At 41.3% G+C, this 24,372-nt stretch overlaps 1 protein-coding gene across 1 annotated transcript in view; it reads right to left on the bottom strand.

The window, feature by feature from the left end:
* The window catches only part of LOC117531946, a 46,729-nt gene extending 31,460 nt beyond the window's left edge, over positions 1 to 15,269 (bottom strand). The window contains exons 1-3 of the mRNA XM_034195134.1: positions 15,234 to 15,269; positions 14,609 to 15,154; positions 10,827 to 10,857 (exon numbers count right to left, since the gene is read on the bottom strand). Coding sequence (XP_034051025.1) covers positions 10,827 to 10,857; positions 14,609 to 15,154; positions 15,234 to 15,269 — 613 coding nt within the window. The remainder of the gene's footprint in view (positions 1 to 10,826; positions 10,858 to 14,608; positions 15,155 to 15,233) is intronic.
* Positions 15,270 to 24,372: the final 9,103 nt, after the last annotated feature.

The raw sequence follows: 24,372 nt of genomic DNA, 5'->3' as shown, positions 1-24,372 counted from the left end.
TGGAAACACCTCCAAATTTTACTGTAGGTAGCAAGTGTTTTTCTTGGAATGCTGTGTTCGTTTTCAGCCATGCATACCACCCCTTGTTATGTGCAAATAACTCAATTTTAGTTTCATCAGTCCACAGCACCTTATTCCAAAATGAAGCTGGCTTGTCCAAATGTGCTTTAGCATACCTCACGTGACTGTTTGTGGTGTGTACGCAGAAAAGGCTTCCTCTGCATTACAGCATCATACAGCATCTCTTTGTGTAAAGTGCGCTGTATAGTCGAATGATGCACAGAGACACTATCTGCAGCAAGATCATGTTGTAGGTCTTTGGAGCAGGTCTGTGAGTTGACCATGACTGTTCTCACCATCCTTCACTTCAGCTTATCTGAGATTTTTCTTGGCCTGCCTTAACTAGTACTGTGCCTGCGGTCTTCCATTTCCTCACTATGTTCCTCACAGTGGAAACTGACAGCTGAAATCTCTGAGATACTTTTTTCCCCTAAACCATGATGTTGAACAATCTTTATTTTCAGGTCATTTGAGAGTTGTTTAGAGGCTCCCATGTTGCCACTCATTAGAAGAGATGCAAAGAGGGGAAACATTTGCAAACGGCCACCTTAAATACCCTTTCTCATGTTTGGATTCACCTGTGTAAGGAGATCAAGGGTCAATGAGCTTACCAAACCAATTCTGTGTTCCAATTTTGTGCCCAAATTTATGCACCTGCCTAATTTTGTTTAAATAATTATTGCGCACTTTCTGTAAATACTAGAAACTTCATTTCACTTCTCAAATATCAGTGTGTTTTTCTGCTATATGATATATTTAACTGAAATTTCTGATCCAGACAACCAATGATTTATAAAAGAAAATCATGAAAATTAACAGGGGTGCCCAAACTTTTGCATACAACTGTAGATGAGGTGTTGGTTTAATTTGTCAATACCGGTGGTTGTTGTGTGGGGATAACAGAGCTCGCATTCACAATACCTTAGTGCTACGGTCAGTGCAAATTCAGAGCGCTATTACAGATGGATTAGAAATGCCTTCTACCTGCCTCAGTACTAAACAGAGCGAACAATAGGTGGCCACATGGGAATTCAGATTAGGTGACGAGTGACCGATAAAGGCCAGACCACTGCCTCTAAAGGGCTATTTTAAAACTGGTAGGATCACAACAGCAGGAAGCTCCCAGAATGCTCTCAGCCCACCCTCCTCTGAACAGCTAATTGGAGCAGAACTTCACAACTGGAGAAAAGGTGCACTAATGAATGCATTTATTCGGCACACAGACTCAACAGTAACAAAAAACTCATAAATAGGACAGTGTACCAGTGAACCTGTGTAATCGAAAGGGTGTGGGGCAGAAGCAAAAGCTTATGAATACAAAAGCTTCAAAGGCACCTCTGGTTACATGTGCAACGTGCAAATGATGCCTTCAATTAAAATGCCGTTCCCACTGAGATTTTCCCTTGATTCATAAACAAGTGAGGTTCTGGAAGTTAAATTCCCAATTCATCTTGTGAATTCACATTTTGATAATTAATTATAACATCGTAAATATCCAAGGTAGATGTAGCATGATAACCACGGTATATGCTCCACACAATTTAGCACTCATTATTTGGGATCTTAGTAAATCTGGTCCTTTATGCTTCAGATGGGTAGAATTCTATAAAATCCAATGATTAGCTAATATGATAGCAACTATATATCATGATTTGGCCCTGATCAGGGCTTTGATTCTATTTTTGCCTTTTTCTTCTCATCACCATCGTTCCCAGCTTTGATTTATTAGTTGTTTTATTTTCATCATTGGTTTATTATCTATTCTAGTTTGCTTTGTCACTTTGTTTGTATGTTACTTTTCTTACTTCTGCCATGGTTCAGCTCCGTTCTTGTTTTGTTCAGTCAGTCTGTGTTTTCATTGTTTATCATTTAGTTATCATCTGTTTATTTTTGTGGTTCTCATTTCTGCTATTATTTGTTGTGCTTTAATATCGGGTTTTGCTTTCTGTTAATTATTTAGCGGGGGCCTATTTTTAGGGGTGCTCAAGCACCCCTATATCTATCTATCTATCTATCTGTCTGTCTGTCTGTCTATCTATCTATATATGCTTCTATACTACTAGTTTTTTAACAACCTATTTCAAGCATTATGCCAAAATATGTATCAAGAACACAGTAATTTGATCATCTCCCCTTCTTGGTTCAATCCATGAAGCACGCCTACATTCATCTCTCTGCTCTGGCATGTTCGTGTCGCGTGGTGATGCTGCGGGTGGCGCTCATTTAGCAGAGGCACTGTCCTGTGAGCGCTGGTGGTAACCTCACCCAGCCGCGCTGTCAAGTGATTGCCAGGCGACTGTCACATTTGCGAGGTATTTATTCACAGTTTATGTCTCTGAATGTGAAGAGCAAGTGCAACTTTCTGAAAAGTTGCCTATTTTATTCACCTGGCTACCTATCGCTAAACACAGTATATTGCTCTACAAATTAGTGCGCGCTGTGCGCGGTCAAATGTAAGATTGATTCTGTGTTGTCTTTTTTTTTTTTTCAACTAAATCCTCTTGTCAGTAGCTTCCATCAATCAATCAATCAATTTTATTTATATAGCGCCAAATCACAACAAACAGTTGCCCCAAGGCGCTTTATATTGTAAGGCAAGGCCATACAATAATTACGTAAAAACCCCAACGGTCAAGCAAGCACTTGGCGACAGTGGGAAGGAAAAACTCACTTTTAACAGGAAGAAACCTCCAGCAGAACCAGGCTCAGGGAGGGGCAGTCTTCTGCTGGGACTGGTTGGGGCTGAGGGAGAGAACCAGGAAAAAGACATGCTGTGGAGGGGAGCAGAGATCAATCACTAATGATTAAATGCAGAGTGGTGCATACAGAGCAAAAAGAGAAAGAAACAGTGCATCATGGGAACCCCCCAGCAGTCTACGTCTATAGCAGCATAACTAAGGGATGGTTTAGGGTCACCTGATCCAGCCCTAACTATAAGCTTTAGCAAAAAGGAAAGTTTTAAGCCTAATCTTAAAAGTAGAGAGGGTGTCTGTCTCCCTGATCTGAATTGGGAGCTGGTTCCACAGGAGAGGAGCCTGAAAGCTGAAGGCTCTGCCTCCCATTCTACTCTTACAAACCCTAGGAACTACAAGTAAGCCTGCAGTCTGAGAGTGAAGCGCTCTATTGGGGTGATATGGTACTATGAGGTCCCTAAAATAAGATGGGACCTGATTATTCAAAACCTTATAAGTAAGAAGAAGAATTTTAAATTCTATTCTAGAATTAACAGGAAGCCAATGAAGAGAGGCCAATATGGGTGAGATATGCTCTCTCCTTCTAGTCCCCGTTAGTACTCTAGCTGCAGCATTTTGAATTAACTGAAGGCCCCCGCCTCACCGGGTAAGTGAAAAAACGATAAGACGATAAGAGTAGTGGTATTTCACCGGTGGCATACGAGAGACTCCTCCCACTTATTCTACACCTCTCATGTCTCTTCCTACATCAAATACCATGTACACAGATCTGACCTTAAATGCTTAGTTAAGGTCCTTAACTAAGCATTTCACAATTAAGACGGTAAACTTTACCACAAAGTTTAATGCACAGCATGATAATAAGTGAATAATTGAAATTCCTGCTAAAAAGGCATAAATCATAAAACTCATTTTGTATTTTTATTTGTTGGCAGTAAGTGGCAAACCAAGCCTGCAGTGCAGTGATGGATATCAGAGCATGTTTTTCAAAAGCAAATAAGCTTCAGGTGAGGTTTGTGCACTCTATAGACCTTATGTGATAGTAGATATGGACATTGAGAATAGCAAAGGATGGAAAGTGAAGCTCAGGGTAAATTGAATGTGTGTATCAGACTGTGGAGGTGTCTTAATTGTGTTACTGGTGTTTTGGTATGAATTCTGACTTGTAAGTCACACATTTTTATTTTTCTTACTTTTAAGGACTTCATTTGATCTCGTCTGTCCTTTCTATGCTTTGCTGTTAATTCAATAAATAATTCATATTCATATATTTTTTATCTTGAACCCATTTATGTGCAGTGTACCATCTGTGTTCTCCATCCAGCCTTATATTGGAGTGCTGCTGTAGCTGTGCTAAACCAGGTCCTCCTGCACACGGCACTAAACCTCACTGATCAGAACAACTGCAACTACTGTATTTTTATGACTTACAACGTGGAAAAACTGTTGTGAAAGTGTAGGTACACGGACCCACAACAGGGGGCGCAATGAACGGACAATGGAGAAAGGTGAATAACAAGTTTTACTGTTGTGAAATTAGCACAACTGATACAATAATTCACAATTTGGAGGTGTAAGCCGAAATCTGCTGGTGTCCTGTGGGCAGGCCCGAAGGTAGGAGACGTCCGTCCTAGTCGAACCGGAACCACCCAGATTTCCTCTGCCACCGAAACCCAGAAGTACTGGAACCGCCAAGTCCCGAATTCCCAGGTGGCCACTGCCTTCGCTCGTCGGATCCGGTACTGCTGGCGGGAAAGAACACAAACACACAGGTTGGGATGCGACCGCACCCAGTAGATGAGAGGGGCAAGCCGCCTCCACCTCTTGTCACAATAAGCAGGAAGGTGAGTACTTATCCGATCACTCGGCTTTCGGTAGTCAGCTGTCCTGAAAGGTTTAACAAGTATTATAGTATTTTACTTAAATAAGCTGCAGAGAAGATTACCTTAGGCTCAAGGCGATATCTCGGCACTGAGGTGGAGACGCTGTCCTGCTGATATACTCCGTCCTGAGTGCAGTCAGCTGTGTCCAGTAATGGGTGACAGCTGTCATCCTGACAGCCTTCGTCGGCGGCAGCGCCCTCTGGTGCCTGGAGCCCGCACTCCAGGCAGGGCGCCCTCTGGTGGTGGTGGGCCAGCAGTACCTCCTCTTCAGCGGCCCACACAACAAAAACCAAGACATCAATCAGTTTGTAGAATAAATAAATGAATAGCCGAAACTAAAACACCGTCTAAGTAATGCCTAAAACTGTCTAAATGTAATTGAAAAGTGATACCAGGGTGAGTGTTCTGTACTAAGTACTATGACATAATAATCTGTTAAGATGAAATAAAAAATCTTCAATAACTATAGGCTCTTAAGACTAATATAAAAACAAGGATAATATACTTTACTCAGCCTCTCAATATTTCAGACCTGCTCCTAAGTTGCAATTCCTGTTTGCCTTCACCACATTAGGAGATTAAATTATTTGTTATATAAACTGCACCAGAATGCAGGAATTTTATGTATGGGCTGTTATCCATTGCTAATATGCATTTTTTTTTTTTAAATCATTCTGACAATGAATGCAGCTTTTACAAGCAATGTTTTCACTGTGAAATCATGGGAAATTGTATTTCTGGACATCTAGATTTTAAAAATGTGCTAAGCACGCCTAAAACTGGAAGTCTAAAATCACTTCTGTTATTTAGTCTTTGCTTGTTTGTTTTGTCATCTGTTATCTTTTATTGATTACTTCAGTCACAAGTCAGTTTGAGTCTAGCTTTGTCTTGGTGTTTATTTTCTTATTGTTCTCTGATTAGTTCTCATGTTCATGACTGTTCAAGTTCCTGTTCATAGTAGTATTATAGTCTGTCTGATTTTTGTTCTCCGTTTTCCTCACACCCATCTGTTTGTTTTCACTCCACGCCCCTGCACCTGCCGTTGTGTCTTTGTCCCTCACTCATATCTGATTGTGTTGTCACTTCATGCCTCTGCACCAGCTCTTGTGTCCTCATCTCTCACTGTGACCCTTTCTGCTTTGAGTTTTCTTCCACTCACGCTCTTGCACCTGTTCACGCATCTTTGTGTCTTACATCACTCCATCTTGTGTTGTCCTCCCTCACTATCTTGCACTGTGTATCATCTTTGTCTTCCAGCCACGCCCCCTTTCTAGACCATTCACTTGCATGTGCACCTTGTTAACTCCACCCTATTTAATGTCCTCCCAGCCACCACACCTCTGCTAGTTTGTTGTCTTTGCACACTCACCAGCTCTTGTCTTCAGTGCTATTGTTGCCTTGTCGTGTACCTAGATCCTGCTTCGTATTTTGACTGCGGCTTTTTGCCTCATCTCTGATGTCTATGTTTGCTCATGACTGTGTTTTTCCCAGACCCTGTTTGTACTTCTGCTTCACTGACTGATCTTCTGTGTACCGTACCTCAGCCTGAATTAAAGACCATGATTTCTTTTACTTCCAAGCCTAGTCCAGGAGTCTGCATTGCGGGTCCTACCCTCCGTGACATTATAATTTTGAATGTGCATATTACTTTTGTCTAATCAATGTGACTGATAGAATGACCTTTCATTCATGTCCACTTGTGGTGCCAATAGGAAAAGAATTTAGCAGCAAGGAGGCGAAGCCAACCATTGGGGTCAGAAAAGCCATTAACCCATTTTAACGGTGGTGGTGCTGGTGTTGGTGAGGGACTGCTGGCAGCATTACAGTGCAAAGGAAAATAACAAACCAATTTTCATGAAACTTTAGTTTAGTTTATAAAAGTTTAGAGTGTAAGACTGACACCATTATCTCTGGGAAGGATTTGCAAAAAGGGAGGGGAACCCGTTTGAAAAGAACACACAACCTAAGATATACTGCTCAAACAGATTTTCACAGTCATTTGTGAAAGGTTTGGCTTTGGTAGGGCATAAAACCGCTAAAATATTGGCTGGATAAAAGGACACAAGTGGGATATTTAAAAAAAAAAAATTCTTAAGATTCTGAGATGTCCAGTTCTGGGTATCTCAGCACTCTAACGAGTCTTCTTCTAGTCTAGTTCTGTACTGCATACCAGCTAAAAGTAAAAGTAAGACCGTTCGGCTGCTCCCTTGTTTTGCACTCGGGGTTGCCACAGTCAAACCGAAGTGGATCTGCATGTTGAATTGGCACAGGTTTTACGCCAGATGCCCTTCCTGATGCAACTCCACTGTACATGGAGAAATGTGGCAGGGGTGGGATTTGAACTGGAAACCTTCCACACTAAAACCAAGTGTGCTAACAACTTGGCAACCACCAACTGCATACCAGCTCAAAGTACAGGATATATATGTTGCTATTTTGCTTTTATATTTTGACATTGACTTGATTTGTCATCATGGTCAAAAGATCTGGGTCAGCACACTTTCCAGTAACCACATATCAGTAAATACTCAGGAGCCAAGAGGTTTTGGCTCTGAGTAAAGGTCGTTTGTCTTTACTGCCAGCTGTGATAACAACACATTGAGCCTTACGCGGCCATGGCACTGCCACTAGCTATTGCACTTAATGTACATTTGTCTGGAATCAAGCCAGTCCATCACCAACTCATCCCAATAGGTTAAATTCAGTTTTTCATTGACCTTTGCTTCAGACCCAGAGACAACATGCTGCTGTGGGGAAAATTCCAAATTTCCATAATCTGTCCCTGGAGGATTATAGCAAAGACCAAACACCACAATTCAGCTCTCATGAGACTCACGAGACCAGCAGCTGTAAATTGAAAAAATTTTGGTCACTATGGAGGATCACCAGAAATAGGTCCTAGAATTTTTTTTCCCAGCAACAACATAGTAATTACAATACCATTTACTCATTCCACATATTCCACAAGGTCGCTGGGCAAAGGTGTATGGTGATGTGAATATCTTTGCAGGAGAATAAAGATCCAAGTCTTTCAGGTCCTGGTGCTTCCTGTATAGTTGGGCGACTTGAACACAAATTAGTCACGTAAGACTCAATGCCTTTGGTACTAATCTCTTTGGAGGATCTTTGGTTACTACTGTAATGACTTTATGTCAAACAAATGGTTACTTAGGGAGTTTGTTCAAGGACAAAGACAGGTAGCGGAACTGGAAATTGAACCCAGGTCTACATATTGGTAGGCCAATGCCTTAACCCGCTGAGCTACCTAGTCTACCATCAACATGACCTAGTTGTCGAATAAATACAGCAGACTTGAAGGAAAAGATCATTTTAGCCATTGAAAAAAATTATTTGCCAAATACTGTATCGTTTGAAATAAAAACAATTGGAGTCCCGTAGTTATTGTTGAAGATGTTGAGCATCATATTTGCAGCGCGCTCTGGTGGTCACAATCAAAAAGCATTTTGTCATTAGTCTGCTTTTCACGACTTCTATGGTGGAGGAGGACCGTTTGTCAGTAAGGTACTTTGTGAGCACCTTCTTCTGGAAAAAGCGTTGGCATAAGCATCTTCATATATGAATATTTGCATTTTTGAAGGAGGAAGCAAATCAGGTTGTCCCTATGGGCCTTTTTAGTAAAATATTTTTGCTTTAAAAAAACTACAAGACAACTATGCTGAAGATTATTTTCATATGCTTTAAAATAGTGTTGGAGAGTACATTAAATACTATTAATTGTACAGTTTTATGATGTTAATGCTACATTAAGTGGGACCTCTGACATTCTTCCGCCTAGGCTTGAGTTTTAGTTTTGGATATTCATTGTTTCACTCAGGGAAAATGAATTTAATGGGTACAATACTGATTTAGAAGGCAAACACCATCACAGGCTGATCAGGTACATATTGTCATTGTACAGGCCAAGCTAAAAACTCTCAGAGTAAACTGCTTCTTGTTGCTACCAAAGAGGTGAAAATATCATTAGAAGTGTCTGATAGCATGGAGATAGTAAACGTGTGTATGTTTAGGTCACTATCTGTAAATAAACTTTTTAAAGACGACTGTTCATACAGTTAGCCGCGTAATTTAGGCTGCAGTCAGCCATTACAAATCGATTGCAAATCGATTGCCAGTGAGGGTTTGTTTATTTTTTAGCTTAACATTATGCAGCTGGTTAGCCGTGATAGAGTTTGCGTGCAGAATCAATATTTCACAGATTAATTTTTTTCCTGGTCTGTTTCCCAATCCTGTTTTTAACCTAGTTGTAGTTTGTGTTTTTTCCCCCAGATGGTGCACTCAGAGCCGATTCACACATGCTGTGCCTCAGCGCTCATCACTCATTCCTGCCTATGACTGTGCATGTCTAAGAACTATTCCTAAGAACTGTATGAACTCTGACATTGAACTATTAAGAACTTTTCAAGCCGTCAAGTCCCGCTTAACTGGAAATGTGTCACAGTCGCGCGGCACTTGACCTATGACCTCAGAAGATAATTCATGAACTGTGAACAATTCCTGAACAGTAAACCTTATTTCCTAAATGGAGAACATTATTTTCAGAACTATGAACACTTCTGTGTTAAGCCTCCTGTGAACTGTTGAAGGCATCCTGTGTTATGAGTGCAATCACTCACCATCTTTCTCCTCCATTCTCCTACTTCCTGCTCTTGGCTCTGTGTGTCCCACCTGGTCCCTGGCTCTGAACTTCTCTAGATCTCAGTTCGTTTGCAAGACTGGCTCTGGGACCTGCAGCTCCCTATCTTCCACCACCATAAGCAGGCTGATTCTCCACTCTGCAGGCACCCCTAGCGCAGCATTATTATTTCCCTTTTTGTAAATAAACATCTTTTCATTCACAACCTGTTCTGTTCCTTGCTCCCAGCATTTGGGTCCATAGCCTGAATCGCTCCGGTCCCATCCGGACCTCTAACATAAAATTTTATTTTATTATATTGTTAGATATATCTATGTGTGTTTATATATTATTTTGTTATTTTGTTTTCTTTGGTATTTGTTTTGGTATTACATAATTATTTTACTTAAATGGTTATATTCTTAGTTTGGTTTTTAGTCTGTTATTTGTCTAAATGTGCATGTCATACTGGGTTGAACCTGTTTTACGGCTTAGAACAAAAAGTTTTAACTTACAATATAAATTATAATATATCCCATTATCACGTGGGTTATGGGCAAGGGCTGGACCTCCCTCTAATGCCCACGGTGACCAATAAGGGAAGGATTTTGCGAAATAAGGTCCGCCTTTGTCACGGCCATGTTGTGTTTCATAAAAAGTGTTTTAGTCCTTTGTTCAAGGTTCTGAACGCATGGATCTCCTGCGAGAGAGAAGTTCTTCATAATCCAGGCCTGTTTTTCACAGTGACTTTGAATAAATTTAAATTGATAAATAGACTTTGTAAGGGACAGTATTACAATAAGAACCGGGTAAAATTAACAATATAGAGTGAAAAGATGCCCCCCCCCCCCCCCCCCCCAAAAAAAAAATCCAAAATTACAGCACTGGTTGAAAACTGGCCCCTTTAAGTAAAAAAAAAAAATCTAACATAAGAAATTCATCACGCAGAAAACCTCATTATTGACGTAACATTCCAACTTTACTTCTGAAGATGTTTCGTAACGTAGACTTCACCCTGCTTTGATAGATGACTGTCTTAAGTTAGCTGTCATGGCAATCGGGACCTAAACTGACTATCGATACTGTGAAGCTGAGTAATTTACTCTACATTGTCCAATGGACAATGAGTTTGGAGTGTTTGGAGATAATCTGAACAAAGTGTCTCAGTAACGAGGAGCATCACAGCTCTCTTTTATCTCTACCTCCTGACCTACAGTAACACAGTTTATAGAAGCTGTGAAGTGCAGATACAGGTTAATTAGTGCTCGTCCGTGCTGTCGTGCAACGATAAGAACCTACAAATCCTCTTAAGAGGCAGACACAGCCTGAGGGCCGAGCAAAATGTATGGCAGTCTGCGACATTGTGCTACTATGAACCTGCAGTGAGACATTCACTCCATTTCTCTGCTTTCTACACTCCCCCTTTGTACTGGAATTAGCCTCCAACAACAAACCTTTGTGCGTTAATGTGCCACACACCCACCCACATACACACACAGAAGGCTATTTTTGGTTATTTGTCAGAAAATGTCTCCCTTTTTGTGAGTAAAAGGATACAGTTCTTTTCAGTAATGAAGAGTTCTGCTATCTGTAAAGCAAAAAAAAAAAAAAAGGGTAAGCAAGGACAATGTTATGGCATGATGTCACTGGCTATTTCTGCTCTGGTCAACTTCATTCTGCTTGTTTGCACATCAGAGACATTCCTTCATGTCATGATTCTGCCTGTTCGGGCCCTTGTTATGGTTTTGTCTCCATGCCTTCCCTCTTCGATCTTCTGTCTTTGATTTTCTGTTTATCATTTGGTAGTCTCTGGTTTGGTTTATAATTTATCTTCTGTGTATCATTCTTGAGCCATGTGTCTAGTTCTGTCTTACTTTCTGCCCAGCCTTTGGTTCACCCTATTGTATTGTCATTAGTTGTATCACCTGTTTGGTTTTCTTTTGTCATATTTTGAATAATCTGTTTGTTTTACTGTCGCCATTTGTGAGTTCCGTTTTAGTTTAGTCTGAGCTTTTATTTTTGTGGTTGATCTCTTTTCAGTAATTAAATTTGTTTCTTGGTTATTTCTTTGTTCTTTCACGTTAGGTCTTCTTTATTTTGTTTCTTATTTAGTAGTACTTGGGTTTTGTTCATCTGTGGTTTTGGCCTTTTGTTTTGATCACTATGGTTTTAGGTTTATCCTTGAGTTGGGCCCTATTCACTTTGCTTTTGTTTAACTGCACTCTCTTGTCTGGTGTTCAGGGTTCAGTGTGGGTGTGCCCTGTACTTCTGTTTGCCACACCCCCTTCCACATTGTTCTCCTGCACCTGTGTCTCATTTCCTAATAACCACTGGTGTTATTTAAGCCCTTCACTTTTTCTTCTCCCCTGCCAGATTGTTGAATACATTTCACTTTCTAGCCATTGTTCATAGTCCTGTTTTGCCTGCTTATCTGCCTGCTTGTGTTTTGACTTTGCCTTGTCTTCGACTTTGATTTTGTCTTGGCCATGACGCCGTGTATTTTGACCTCAGCCTGTTTTTTTGTTTGTTTGTTTGTTTTTGACCATGCCTCACCTTCTTTATAAGATTTCTGAAATTCAGTTTGCAATTATGAAGTACCACGCAGGTTGAAGGTAGCAGACATGGATATTTGTTTGTTTTGGCAAGTGGTCAGTGGTCTCATGCATGTAGTCTCTTATAAATGTTATGAAAGGCATAAAAATTTAAATTTTGGTGGTATAATGTTCATTTACAGTTGTTATGTTGTTTTGATAGGAGTGCCACTCTGGTGTGCAAGGCATTATGGGATAGCTCAATAGAGCAAACATGTCAAGGTCATTGTGTTTCAAGCTTTTTTTGCTTTTTTTTTTTAAGTATTCACAGTGCTTCAATTTTTCCACATTTTATTATGTTACAGCCTTATTCCAAGAAGGACAATACCACAGGGTTGAATCACCAGCTACTGGTTGACAGAGCAGTACAGGACTCGAAGATCAGGCAGACCAACCAGAGTACAGCTTGGATTGACTACAGGAAGGCCTAGTACAGCTTGGATTGACTACAGGAAGGCCTATGACTCAATGCCTCACACATGGATTCTGGAGTGCTTGGCATGATACAAGGCTAACGGTGCCCTGGTAAACCTTCATCAGGAACCCAATGGACTGTGGAAGACGTCACTAGAGGCCAACTCCAAGGCAGTCGCACAAGTCACCATCAAGTGCGGAATATACCATGGTGAAGAGCTAAGGATATTGATCCACTTCACCAGGATCTACAGTGAGGATATCGGGATGCCATTCAGATTGGATAAGTGTGGCCGTATGGTGACGAAGAGATTGAAGTGGATCTGGACTGAGGGGGTGGAGTTTCCAGAAGGCAGGATAGGGGATATACACAGCAGCTACAAGTACCTGGGAATCCCACAGGCCAGTGGGAACCATGATGAAGATGCAGCCCCATGGTCAGCCCCAGCCAAATGCCTGCAGAAGATAAGACAGGTGCTGAGATGCCAGCTCAATGGTAGGAATAAGATCCGAACCATCAATACATATCCTCTACCAGTCATCAGATACCCAGCTAGGTATAAGTTGGCTACAGGAGGAAATAGATGCCACTGATGTCAAGACACTCAGTCACTCGGGAGGAGCTCAGAGTCGAGCTGCTGCTCCTCCACATCGAAAGGAGTCAGTTGAGGTGGCTCGGGCATCTTTTCCGGATGCCCCCTGGACGCCTCGCTGGAGAGGTGCTCCGGGCACGTCCCGTTGGGAGGAGCCCCGGGGAAGACCCAGGACACGCTGGAGGGACTACATCTCTCGGCTGGCATGGGAACGCCTTGGGGTTCCCCCGGAGGAGCTGGGGGAGGTGTGTGTGGATCGGGAGGTCTGGGCAGCTTTGCTTGAGCTGCTGCCCCCGTGACCCGACTCCGGATAAAGCGGAAGAAAATGGATGGATGGATGGATGATGTCAAGACACAAAAACTCCTCATAATGCACGGAGGCTCTATGAGCAACGCAAAGAGGGAGGGTGAGGATTAGTGAGTGTCAGAGCCACAATCCAGGATGAGACGAGGAGCATCTATGAATACATCAGAAGGATGCCCCCCCTGCAGAGATCAGCTGCTACAACAATGCCTCAGGCAACTGAAGACAAATGGTGATAAGGAACAGGAGGAGTTATCATGGAAGACCAAGTCCCTCCATGGAATGTACCCTCCACAGATAGAGGAAGCGGCAGACATCAAGAAGACCTACCAGTGGCTAGAAAAGTTGGACCTAAAGGACAGCACATTGGCTCTGATAATGGCAGCACAAAAACAAGTCCTAAGCACCAGATCCATAGAGGCAGGAGTCTACCACAGCTGACAGGACCCAAGTTACAGGCTCTGCAAATGTGCCCCAGAGACAGTCCAGCACATAATAGCAGGATGCAAGCATGGGACAGCGACACTGAGAGGCACAACCAAGTGTCGGGAATCGTGTACAGAACATCTGTGCTGCATACGGATTAGAAGTCCCCAAGTCCCGATGGGGGACACGGCCAAAGGTGGTTGAGAAGGACAGGGCTAAGGTCCTGTGGGACTTCAAATTCCAGACAGACAAGTAGCTGCTGGCCAACTAACCAGATATAGTGGTGGTTGACAACCTTTTGTGACTTTCACGAGTTTAAGCTAATGAAGATGGATGACTTTTATTTTTTAGCTAGCTAGCTATTTTTATTGCTGTGACATACCTAGCAGCAGTCTTCAAAACTATTTTATGTAGAAAATACACTTACCAGGCTTTAAAAGTTAAAGGCTATTTTACTATTCACTTTGTACGCAGCCATATTGACAGTGATGTCACATTATGTATTTAACCTTAGCGAAACCTACTCTAGCTGTGGACATGAGGTGATGGTCTAGTGGTTAAGGTGTTGGGCTTGAGTCCAGAAGATCATGAGTTCAAATCCCCACCTGACTGGAAAATCACTAAGGGCCCTTGGGCAAGGCCTTTAATCCCTTATTGCTCCCGGTGTGTAGTGAGCGGAAAAGTGCTATATAAATGCAGTCCATTTATTTATTCCAAGAGAGTCGTAGTTTATCTTTCTGCCACTTCTGAGTATTTATTTTAATTGCACTAAAACTGTCAATAAACCCTTTGTTTTCCTCACGTGTAGTGCTCTACTGGTTTTATTATGCAGGCTGCATGTCCCACTGAAACTGAAACAGTGTCCCCGCTGGCACACATGATGGACTGTGGTGTTACATTTGAAATGAATGCATCCTGTGATAAGTTATGATGTTGATACCAACGTGCATCTTGACATTTTAGTGGATGCACACTCATGCACATGCTTACATGTGTCATCCAAAGGCTCACCTGGTGTAAGCAGTTGGGCAGAGAGGTGAAACTCTGCACATGGGTCAGTCCCAAGAGGCAGCTGAGGAAGCAGTGAAGGGCAGCCTGGTACTCCCCCTGCTGCTGGAGCTGCTGTCCCAGCTCAAACAGGCCCTCCCTTCCACCGCTCAGCATCCCCAGTACCAACCACAGCCAGCAGCTCCTCCCATCAGAGCTCCTCCGGCCGAGGACAGTCGCTCCTCTCCTCAGCACCACAGGTAGAGAGAGACAGCAGCACACACGAGAAGATAAATGACTAAAAAAACCAAAACAAAGAAGGAAGCCGCTCACACAAACACACAAAAGGTGCCGGAGGAGTTTGCAGCCTGTCTCATCTGTGCACTCAAGGACAGGTGGTAAGGAGCAGGCTGAGGGAGCTCTGTCGACTTTCACAGCACACATCCATTCCTCCTCCTCCTCCTCCCAGGCTGCACAGGAATGGAGGACAGAGGAAGTCTGAGGGTATTTGTGCTGAGAGTGGCAGGGCTGTGGACCAATCCTGTACTGTAGCTCAGGCAGCCTCCAGTCCTGCAAAAAAAAAAAAAAACACATAGAAATGTTTGATGATAAGTGCCTTGTAGAATTTGCTACCACTAAGTTGACCTACTTTGAACTGTTGCTGCCCGTGCACAGAGCTGTGCATTACAGGGTGCACAAAAAAAAAAAAAAAAAAAAATCCTTTTAAGTCCAGCAGCAATACTTATGACTTATAAATGAGGAGCACATTAGAATTATGCATCAACAAGCAACGTGGAATAACTGCTGTGTGAGCGTACCGGCACCGCAGAGAGGCAGAGCAGGTTTGTAAAATCCTCTACAGCAAGACAGATGGCAGATAGAAACATGGGGTCATTAGGAGAGAAGTCCTCACCCTACACACAACAAATATTTATTCATGAGGAGAGCCTCATCTGCATGTTTGCCCACAGTCTGCTGAACAACTTAAAGGTGAGGCAGGGTTTGAATTCAGGGGCGTAGTTAGGAATTGATTTTAATAGGGCAAGGAGGCGGGGGTGGGGCTGTTGTTCATTAGATGCCACCATCATCATGTTTCTAATACTTTGCAAAAATGAATCACTTTCTCAAGTAGCTTTGTCATTTTGTTTATAAAATGTTTCAAAATTGCACAAACTGAAGTACTGAAATCTGAACTCCCTTCGGCTGCTCCCATGTTCTCACTCTGGGTCGCCACAGCAGGTCCAAGGTGGGTCTGCATGTTGATTTGGCACAAGTTCTACACTGGATGCCCTTCCTGACACAACTCTACATTACATGGAGACATGTGGGAGGGGTGGGACTTGAACTGGGAACTTTTTGCACTGAAACCAAGCACACGGACCACTTGGTCACCACGCCTACCCCTTAAAGGAAGTGTGTATATTAAAAAAAAAAAAAAAACCTCTCAATATTGCGAGAACTTTTTATGCTTGTATGAGATGGCTTAGGTGACTCAGTGGTGAGCACTGCTGCCTCATAGTGAAAAGGTCCTTAGATCGCTTCCCACCTCGGCCTGGTTTCATACAGCAGTCTAGGCTTTTAGCCTTTTAAACTTAGTCGACTAAAGTTAGTCACCCAACATTATCCGTCTAATCTCTGTTTCACATTGACGGCTAAACTTGTAGATTAGCTGAACGTTAATCAATAACTTTCACGGTTATAGCAGCCTTGCAATGTGCTGTTGCCAAAACATGCCTCCAAAATGCGACAGTTGTTCACTAACGGGTTGGTCCATCTATTACAAAGATGGCCAAGTCTGCCGCACCAGAGGAGAAGCGCTCCCATCCTCGGTGTCTGTAAACATCTCCAATGGATTATTCTGGTCCTGGAACGCCCACTCCCACTGCAAGTCTCTCCTTCCTTCCTGCTCCATCAAGTGGTGGTACATGGTAGCTGCCTTTTTTGAGGTAAGACACTGAAGTTTTGTCAGCCAAAATAAGATTAGCCTCCTCTGTAGCAGGCTAAAAATTTTCGTCGGGTAACGTGAAACTTTCGCCGACTAAGCACTTTGTGCAGCAACTAATGTCAAAAGATTAGACTTTTGTCACCATTTTTGCTGTTTTTACCCCATAACTCCTGATCATTCAGTCACAGATAGTCCAAACTATATCTTTTGGAATCTTTACAATCAGACGAATAATGTGGTGTAGTTTTCAAAATGATTTGAGCATTTTTAATTTTGGACCCTATGTAATTCTTTAACTGACCCCTACCTGGCCGCCTATTTAAAATTCAAGTGGCCAGTCGGTTTGTTCAAAAGAGTAATGTCTAAGGAGTATTTGTGCCAACTTTGGTGATTGTATCATCATTTGCATGATTTTGCTCTAAATATTCTCTTAGCCACTGCACTAAAACTAATGATGGAAATACTGTCATTTCGGAACATCTGCACAAATCTATAATGGAAACCCAATTATTGTCATGTTGTATTTTATTACTTGGTAATAAAATATCTGATTCTAGTTGAGTTATAGATCCCAATTTAAATATACTACATATAAAAATGGCGTTTTGGACTAACTTATTTCCATTTTATGACCCTGACCAGTAAAAGGATGCCATGTTTCTGTCATGAGCTTCCTTTATTTTAGACTTCGGCTCTGGTTGAGTTCTGTGTTGGTGTTTGTTCATTGATCGTGTTCTCCCTTTGTGACTGTTACTTTGTGTTGGTTCTTTGTTTTATTTGATAAATTTTTTACACTCATGTCTTGTAGTAGTTAATTTATTTACCTCTCTCTCTGTCTCCTTCTCTCTCTCTTTTCTCTGGCTCCCTCTGGTGTCCATTAGTGGGGTTGCACCATTCCCTAGCTGGTTCTGATGCACACATGAACCTCACTCAGTTAACTGTGCCACCTGTCCTCAGGTTGTTCACTCACTTTCTCTGTGTTTAGATATTCAGGTTTGTCAAGGCGTTTCTGTCTGATCGATCAGTAACAGTGAAGGTAAATGGGAACTTGAGTAACTGCTATCAAGTAGACAACGGTACTCCACAGGGGAGTATTATCAGTCCATCATTGTTTTCTATTATGGTGAATGGAATGTTTGTTGACATTCAAAGCTATGTGAGTGTGGCACTGTTTGCTGATGATGGGGCGATCTGGAAAAGGGGGAGGAATGTACCTTACATTATGAATACAATGCAAGAATGCACACTAAGCTCTTGCAACGTTTTTTCCAATGTAATTTTACTGCAAATGGCAAATAAACTGAAACTGAAACCGAGAAGCCATAAATGCAGTCCAAGAGTGGGCTCTTAAATGGAGTTTTAGGATATCGGTGGATAAAACAAAATTTCTACTGTTTACTAAGAAAAGAAAGCTACAGAACCTGAAATTGCAACTTGCTGGTAAAAACTTGGAGAAGGTTGAGTCATTTAAGTACCTGGGTCTATGGATGGATAGGACATTATCATGGACCGTACATGTGAAACAAATGATTGATAAGTGTAAGAAGGTGTTAAATGTGATGAGGTGTTTGTGTGGTGTGGACTGGGGAGCCAGCAGGTCAGCCCTGAAGGCCATTTATACTGGTCTTACAAGGTCGGTGTTGGACTATGGCTGCATGGTGTATGGGTCAGCTTCTAAAACATCACTGCAACAGCTAGATGTAGTTCAAAATCAAGCCCTTCGTCTATGCTGCGGAGCGAGGAAAACTACACCAGTTGCAGCCATCCAGGTTGAGATGGGAGAGATGCCGTTACACCTTAGGAGAGATCAACTGGCTCTAGTGTATTGGGCAAACTTAGGGGACATGATGCTAGCCATATGACCCAGTCAGTGTTAGCACCCTGTCGAGAGAGAGAGACTGCTGCTGTCAGAAGCTTTGGGTGGTTAATCAAATGAAAGTGGGGGATATGAACCTAACCACAGTTAAGGTCTCACCTACTGTAGTCTTCTCAGTGACTTCACCGTGGTTATTTACAGATCCGAAAGTTGAGTTAGGGCTACTGGAGGAACGGCGTGAGAGTGCGGTGGATAACGGTAGGGTCATGTGCTTTCTGAGTGAAAAGTACAGTGAAACTACTGTAATCTACGTTGATGCTTCAAAAAACACAGATGGGAGGGTTGGAGTAGTCTGTCTCATTCGTCGGTTAACTGTTGTGGTAGCAAAAGGAATCACGGACGACCTTGCTGTATACACAGCAGAATTACTGGTGATATGGTTGCACTACACTGGGTGACTGATCATAAGATAAAGAATGCAGTAATAGCATCGGACTTGAGTGCGGCGTTACTCAGCATTAAAAACATACAGTCTGACACTCGACAAGACCTTGTATATGGCATAGTTTCCTCAGCGAATAATCTCACAAACTCAGGAGCTCTCACAGCATTTATATGGGTCCCAGCTCATATCGGGATTAGAGGAAATGAGCTGGCTGATAAGTTTGTTAAACAAGCAACAGGGAAGTCCACTGTAGATAGTGACGTCAGACACAAGAGTTTGATCAAAGCTAAAGGCATCAGCTAGTGGCAGCATCTATGGGATGCTGGGCACACAGGGCGCCACTTTTATGGTATTCAGCGTACTGGCTAGAGGTGGGCAGATCGATCCTAATATCGATAATATCGATACCAATGCTGGTATTGATATTGAACGATCCTCGTGTAAAAAGATCAATACTCAAGCTTTTTTTCTCTCCTGCACGCACTGACTGCTGTGCATGCAGATTCATCAAAGTCTACTCTCTGTCTGTAAGAGCAGCGCTGCGCTGTGTCACACAACACCCAGCACCCCCCCCCCCCCCCCGTCTTTTGTTGTTGCGCCATTACGTGGCTCAGCGGCGCCAGCCAACAGCCATGCAGGTAGGATCAGCCTGGCCCGCCCACTCAGCGCTCTCCTCGAGTCAGCCCTCTACCTCAGGAGATTTTGTTTTAAGTTGTGTTGAGTGATATTTTTTTAAACAAAAATGTTTATTGTGATAATAAAGTATTTTGTTGTCACGTACAATGTTTGGCAAAATTCCATCCTAGGTCTTTTGGATACTTTGGATCTATGAAGCTTAAATATGAAAAAGTATCGATATCGATATCGGTGATACTGGGCCTGTATTTACTTGGTATCGGATCAATACCAAAATTCCTGGTATCGCCCACCTCTAGTTGGCAGGGGAAGGTGCACACACAGAAACAAAAGGGAGGAGGATGTGTTTTCGAGACTGAGGTTTGGTCACCCAGGACTGAATAGCTCACTGTTTAAGATTAATAATCATGTTGACAGAACCTGCGACTGTGGTAACAATCAGGAGACCGTGGGACATGTTCAGTGTCCAAAGTACCAACAGCATCGACAAATACTGTCCAGTCAGCTGCAGGGGAGACAAGTCGTCATCACTTTACAGCAGTGTTGTATAGTAACGAAGTAAAAATACTTCACTACTTAAGTACGTTTTGAGAGACTTTGTACTTTACTTGAGTTTTTTAAATTCAGCTTACTTTCACTTTTACTTCACTACATTTCCGACCTTAATTGCATATTTCTACTCCGATCCATTTTCTATGCGCCATGCTGTTACTCGTTACAAACACACACACACACACACACACACACACACACACACACACACACACACACACACACACACACACACACACACACACACACACACACACACACACACACAAAGTCGTGTTTTCACCCAGAGACACCACTGATTACTAGTGACTGCAACGAAGTCAGGCCGATTTGTCATGAGGCATGTCTGGTAGGCTTTTTCGCAGTTGCGCACTTGGGGGTGTTTATCAGGAAAATGATCATTTCTCTACATTGATTACAGACCTGCAGCGGGTCTGTAATCAACTTTTCTGCAGCGCGGCTTTGCTTTGAACCTTGAACCAATCAAAGCAGTGACTCACAGATCGAAGCAGTGCTTTTTAGCACTTCTTTATCCTAATTTTTCCTCGCTCAAATCCTGAACAGCATATGTCTGTGAGTAATATTTAATATTTTTGTGTTAAACCGACCTGTTATGGTCTTCTGAAACAGTTGATAGATGTATTTTATAACTTAAAGACGGGACCGATGCTAACGCGTTAGCATGTCTATGGTGTTTTCAATGTTAAAGTTAGCATTAAGCTGTTCGCATCAGCACATTTGTGTTGATTTGTTTTCTGTATAATTAAGGGCTCAGTGTTCATTGTAAAAGAGTCAAATTGTAATTTTTAAAATGTATTTTTATTCATATATTATAGCAACAATAATAATAGTCTACATAATAGACAATCATAGTCAATAATAATAGACTAATAATGTTACAATACAATTTTAGAGAAAGAGACAAAAAGAACCTAATGAAACAAAACACAACAGAAAAGATAAAACCATGTAACAATCAACTGTTTCCTATGAACACCTAGTGAGTAGCCTACTCTTATTTAGGTCATGAAACCTTGTTTCTGAAGTGTTTTTGTGTGATGTGCACAATTTTCAGTATTTTGACTAATACTACCAGTCATTTACAAGCCTAGATAAATTTATTATATTATTATATTATTATTATATTATTTATTTATATGAGCCCAGAGGAATTTATTCAGGCCTTGGTGAGATTATTTGGCTCCATTCTTATCTCAACCCACAAAGACAAACTGACAGACTTACACATGGACTGAAGCATGCTCCAGCTTTTCACTTTATCGCCCTTCCTGCCCCCCCTGCGGCAGGCCCCCGTTCTTCCCAAGGTGGCAGGCGGCGCCACTCCAGTTGCAGCGGCTACCACACACTCACATCGCCTCAATTTGGAAAACGGACTGTTTCAAGTTTAGTGCACATAAACAATGTCAAATGTATATGTGTTGGGTTAATTGTGATGTGTGCCATTATTACGGTAAACAAGTAATAATTGTGGATTAATTGCTGTTTGTCTGTGGCAGTCTCGTTGTTGTAATGACAATGATAATAAAGCTATCCATCCATCCATCCATCCATAGATAAACTTTGTAATATAAAAAAAAAATCAGTCCGTTTTTGATTATTAACACTTACTTGTACTTTTACTTTCAATACTTGACTACATTTAGTTGTACATTACTTGTTATACTTAAGTACAATAAATACTAGATACTTTAAGACTTGTACTTGAGTAGCATTTCAATAAGTGACTTGAACTTCTACCAAAGTCATTTTTTTAATGGGTGTCTGTACTTGTACTTAAGTGTGATTTCCGGGACTTTATACAACACACTGATTTACAGAACATGCTTCAGCTAGGGTCTGGTGGGAGCTGCTTCAAATACTTTTATGAATATCTGAAGAATACAGGATTACTACACAGGATATGAGTCGACGGCTGTTTTTTTTTTTTTTTTTTTTTTTTTTTTGGTTTTGGGGATGTTAGACTCCTGACCAACACTGCAGTCCAGTTGGTGGCGGTAATGCTCCATAGAAGCTGGTTGCCACCCGCCATTAAACACGAAGAAGAAGAAGAAGAAGAAGAAGAAGAAGAAGAAGAAGAAAAAGAAGAAGAAAAAGAAGAAGAAGAAGAAGACTTTTCTGGTTTTGTCCTGCCTTCTTTGTGGTCGTCAGTCTTCATTTGTTTCATCCTGTGTCTCCAGGAGGTCTACTCTTGTGAGCTGCTGTCATCTGGTAAATAATCATCTCATTGTTGTGTTGAATCTTCATGTGTGTTTTCTGCTTGTAATTTGGGTTCTGTTTTGTTCAAACTGTCACAGTTTCAATTAAAGAAGAAAAAAAGAGAGAAGCAAATCAGCATCTGAAGTAACACTTTGCATTATTCCAACACTGTTGAAACAATTAAGAAATGTCAAATTGTTTTTTGATGCTAAGGTTTCATTCAGGAATTTGAATCATTTAGCAGCACTGAACCACTACCTAAAGATACTGTTTCGTGTGATGATCTGAGTATTTCAAACTAATGTCTGAGGCACCTTGTTCTGTTTAAAATTGTAAATTATATTCAAAAATAGTTGTTTGAAGCATTTCGAAACAGTCTTCTGAAACATATATTGAACACTTTAAAACTGTATCTTATGAAGTCAGTTTCATTTAGTGTTTCTTAGCACTTCATTTTTTGTTTTTATTACTTCATGATAATGCTGTATTGCTTTTTTATAATTTGTCCCAAAAATACAAATGACAATTATCTTTAAACTAACTGAACTTATTTTATTTTGAGTTTATTAACAGCCCCTGACACATAGGGTTTTGATTTCTGCATGAAAAAGTTTACGAAGGCGAGTCAGTTACTGAAGCAACTCAGCAGTTTCAAGCATTTTGTAACAAAAACATTTAATTTCTGTTTTGCAGTCAATAAGTATTAACAGTTAACTTCTGAAATTTCTCATTTCAGAAAACTTGAGTTAGGAAATTATCTAAAGCAGTTTTATTTTGCTTTGTGTGTGTGTGTGTTTTACAGTTTTGAAACAATCCTTTTCTTAAACACTTATTGCATTTTGAAACTGTATTTTCTGATGTGTATTTTGATCATTTAAATACTGGATTAGTGTCTTTTAAGTAATCTGATTTTGCTTTGAGTGCTTCAAAAGTAAATTTTTGAAGCAATTGCTTCATTTAGTTTTTTTTAAGTGCACACTTTTGTGGACCAGGCTCCTCTAATAAATGGAATAGTTTTGACAGTGTTGAATGCTTAGTCGCCAAAATAAAGGTCAAACAAGGTCAACGTCCATTGGATTCTGTGTCGTGACATATGTTACCCCATAACATGATAACTAAGGATGACACATGGTCCAAACTATTCCTTTTTGAAACCCTGTTAGCTCAACTAATAATTTGCACCACTTTTTTTTTTATACCAAAATTGGACTAACTATAACTTTTGACCTCTGTACAAACTGAAATTGACCTTTGTCACCATTCTTGTTGCTTTACCCTATAACTCCAGAACATTCATTCCTAGATAGTCCAAACTAATACCTTTTTGGAATCTTTATGATCAGACAAATAATCTGGTATATACCAATACCATTGGAGCATTTTCAATTTTTGACCCCTGTGTAGTTCCTCAGTTGACCCCTACCTGGCTGCCTACTGAAGTGGCCAGTTGTTTTTTTGTTTTTTTTAAACGAGTAATGTCTAAGGAATATTTTTGCTGAATTTGGTGCTTTCTTCCCCATTTGAACGATTCCACCATCAATATTCTGTTATCCGCTGCACTTGCCCCTTTATGGGAGCAGCAGCTCTGTGAGGGGAAGCGATCGAATGCCTCATTCCTGCAACATGTACTACGCCTTAGTCCACCACTCATGGATCCTCCTGTGGCCAGTCCTGTCCTGGTGGTCCCTGCCTGCGAACCTGGTACGGGACATATTATTAAAAACGATACTACCCAAGTAGTTTTAAAATGTATAGTTTTTCATTAGATTTTTATGTTCATTAAACTTGGCGTGTGCGTGGGACTGTAGAATTGCCCAGGAGATAACAAAGTTAAGTCAGTCATTCAGGTTGAGATCATTTCCGCTTGACCTTGCTGGTCTACTCCACCCTTCCCAGGTACATCTGCTGACTTTTATCAAACTTAGTATGTCAGTGAATGTTGGCCAGAAACTGCTGCTGTGTGCGTCTGTGTCTTAGGTGGGTTCTAGAATTGGATTGGCAAGATCAGTAATTTCAAGGCCATGAGGGACAAATGTTAGATTACTGTAGCCATTAATGTTTTCATGCCCATGGGTACTATTTCATTCTTATAAAATATAGACTGAATAAGTACTCTCTTATGAGGGGAAATTTCATGCGTACTTCCTGTACCTCTTATTCTCAAATGAAGTCTTTTG

Source organism: Thalassophryne amazonica, chromosome 19 (genome assembly GCF_902500255.1).
Source record: "Thalassophryne amazonica chromosome 19, fThaAma1.1, whole genome shotgun sequence".
Taxonomy (NCBI): Eukaryota; Metazoa; Chordata; class Actinopteri; order Batrachoidiformes; family Batrachoididae; genus Thalassophryne; species Thalassophryne amazonica.
This window is presented reverse-complemented; position numbering and strand designations above follow the sequence as displayed.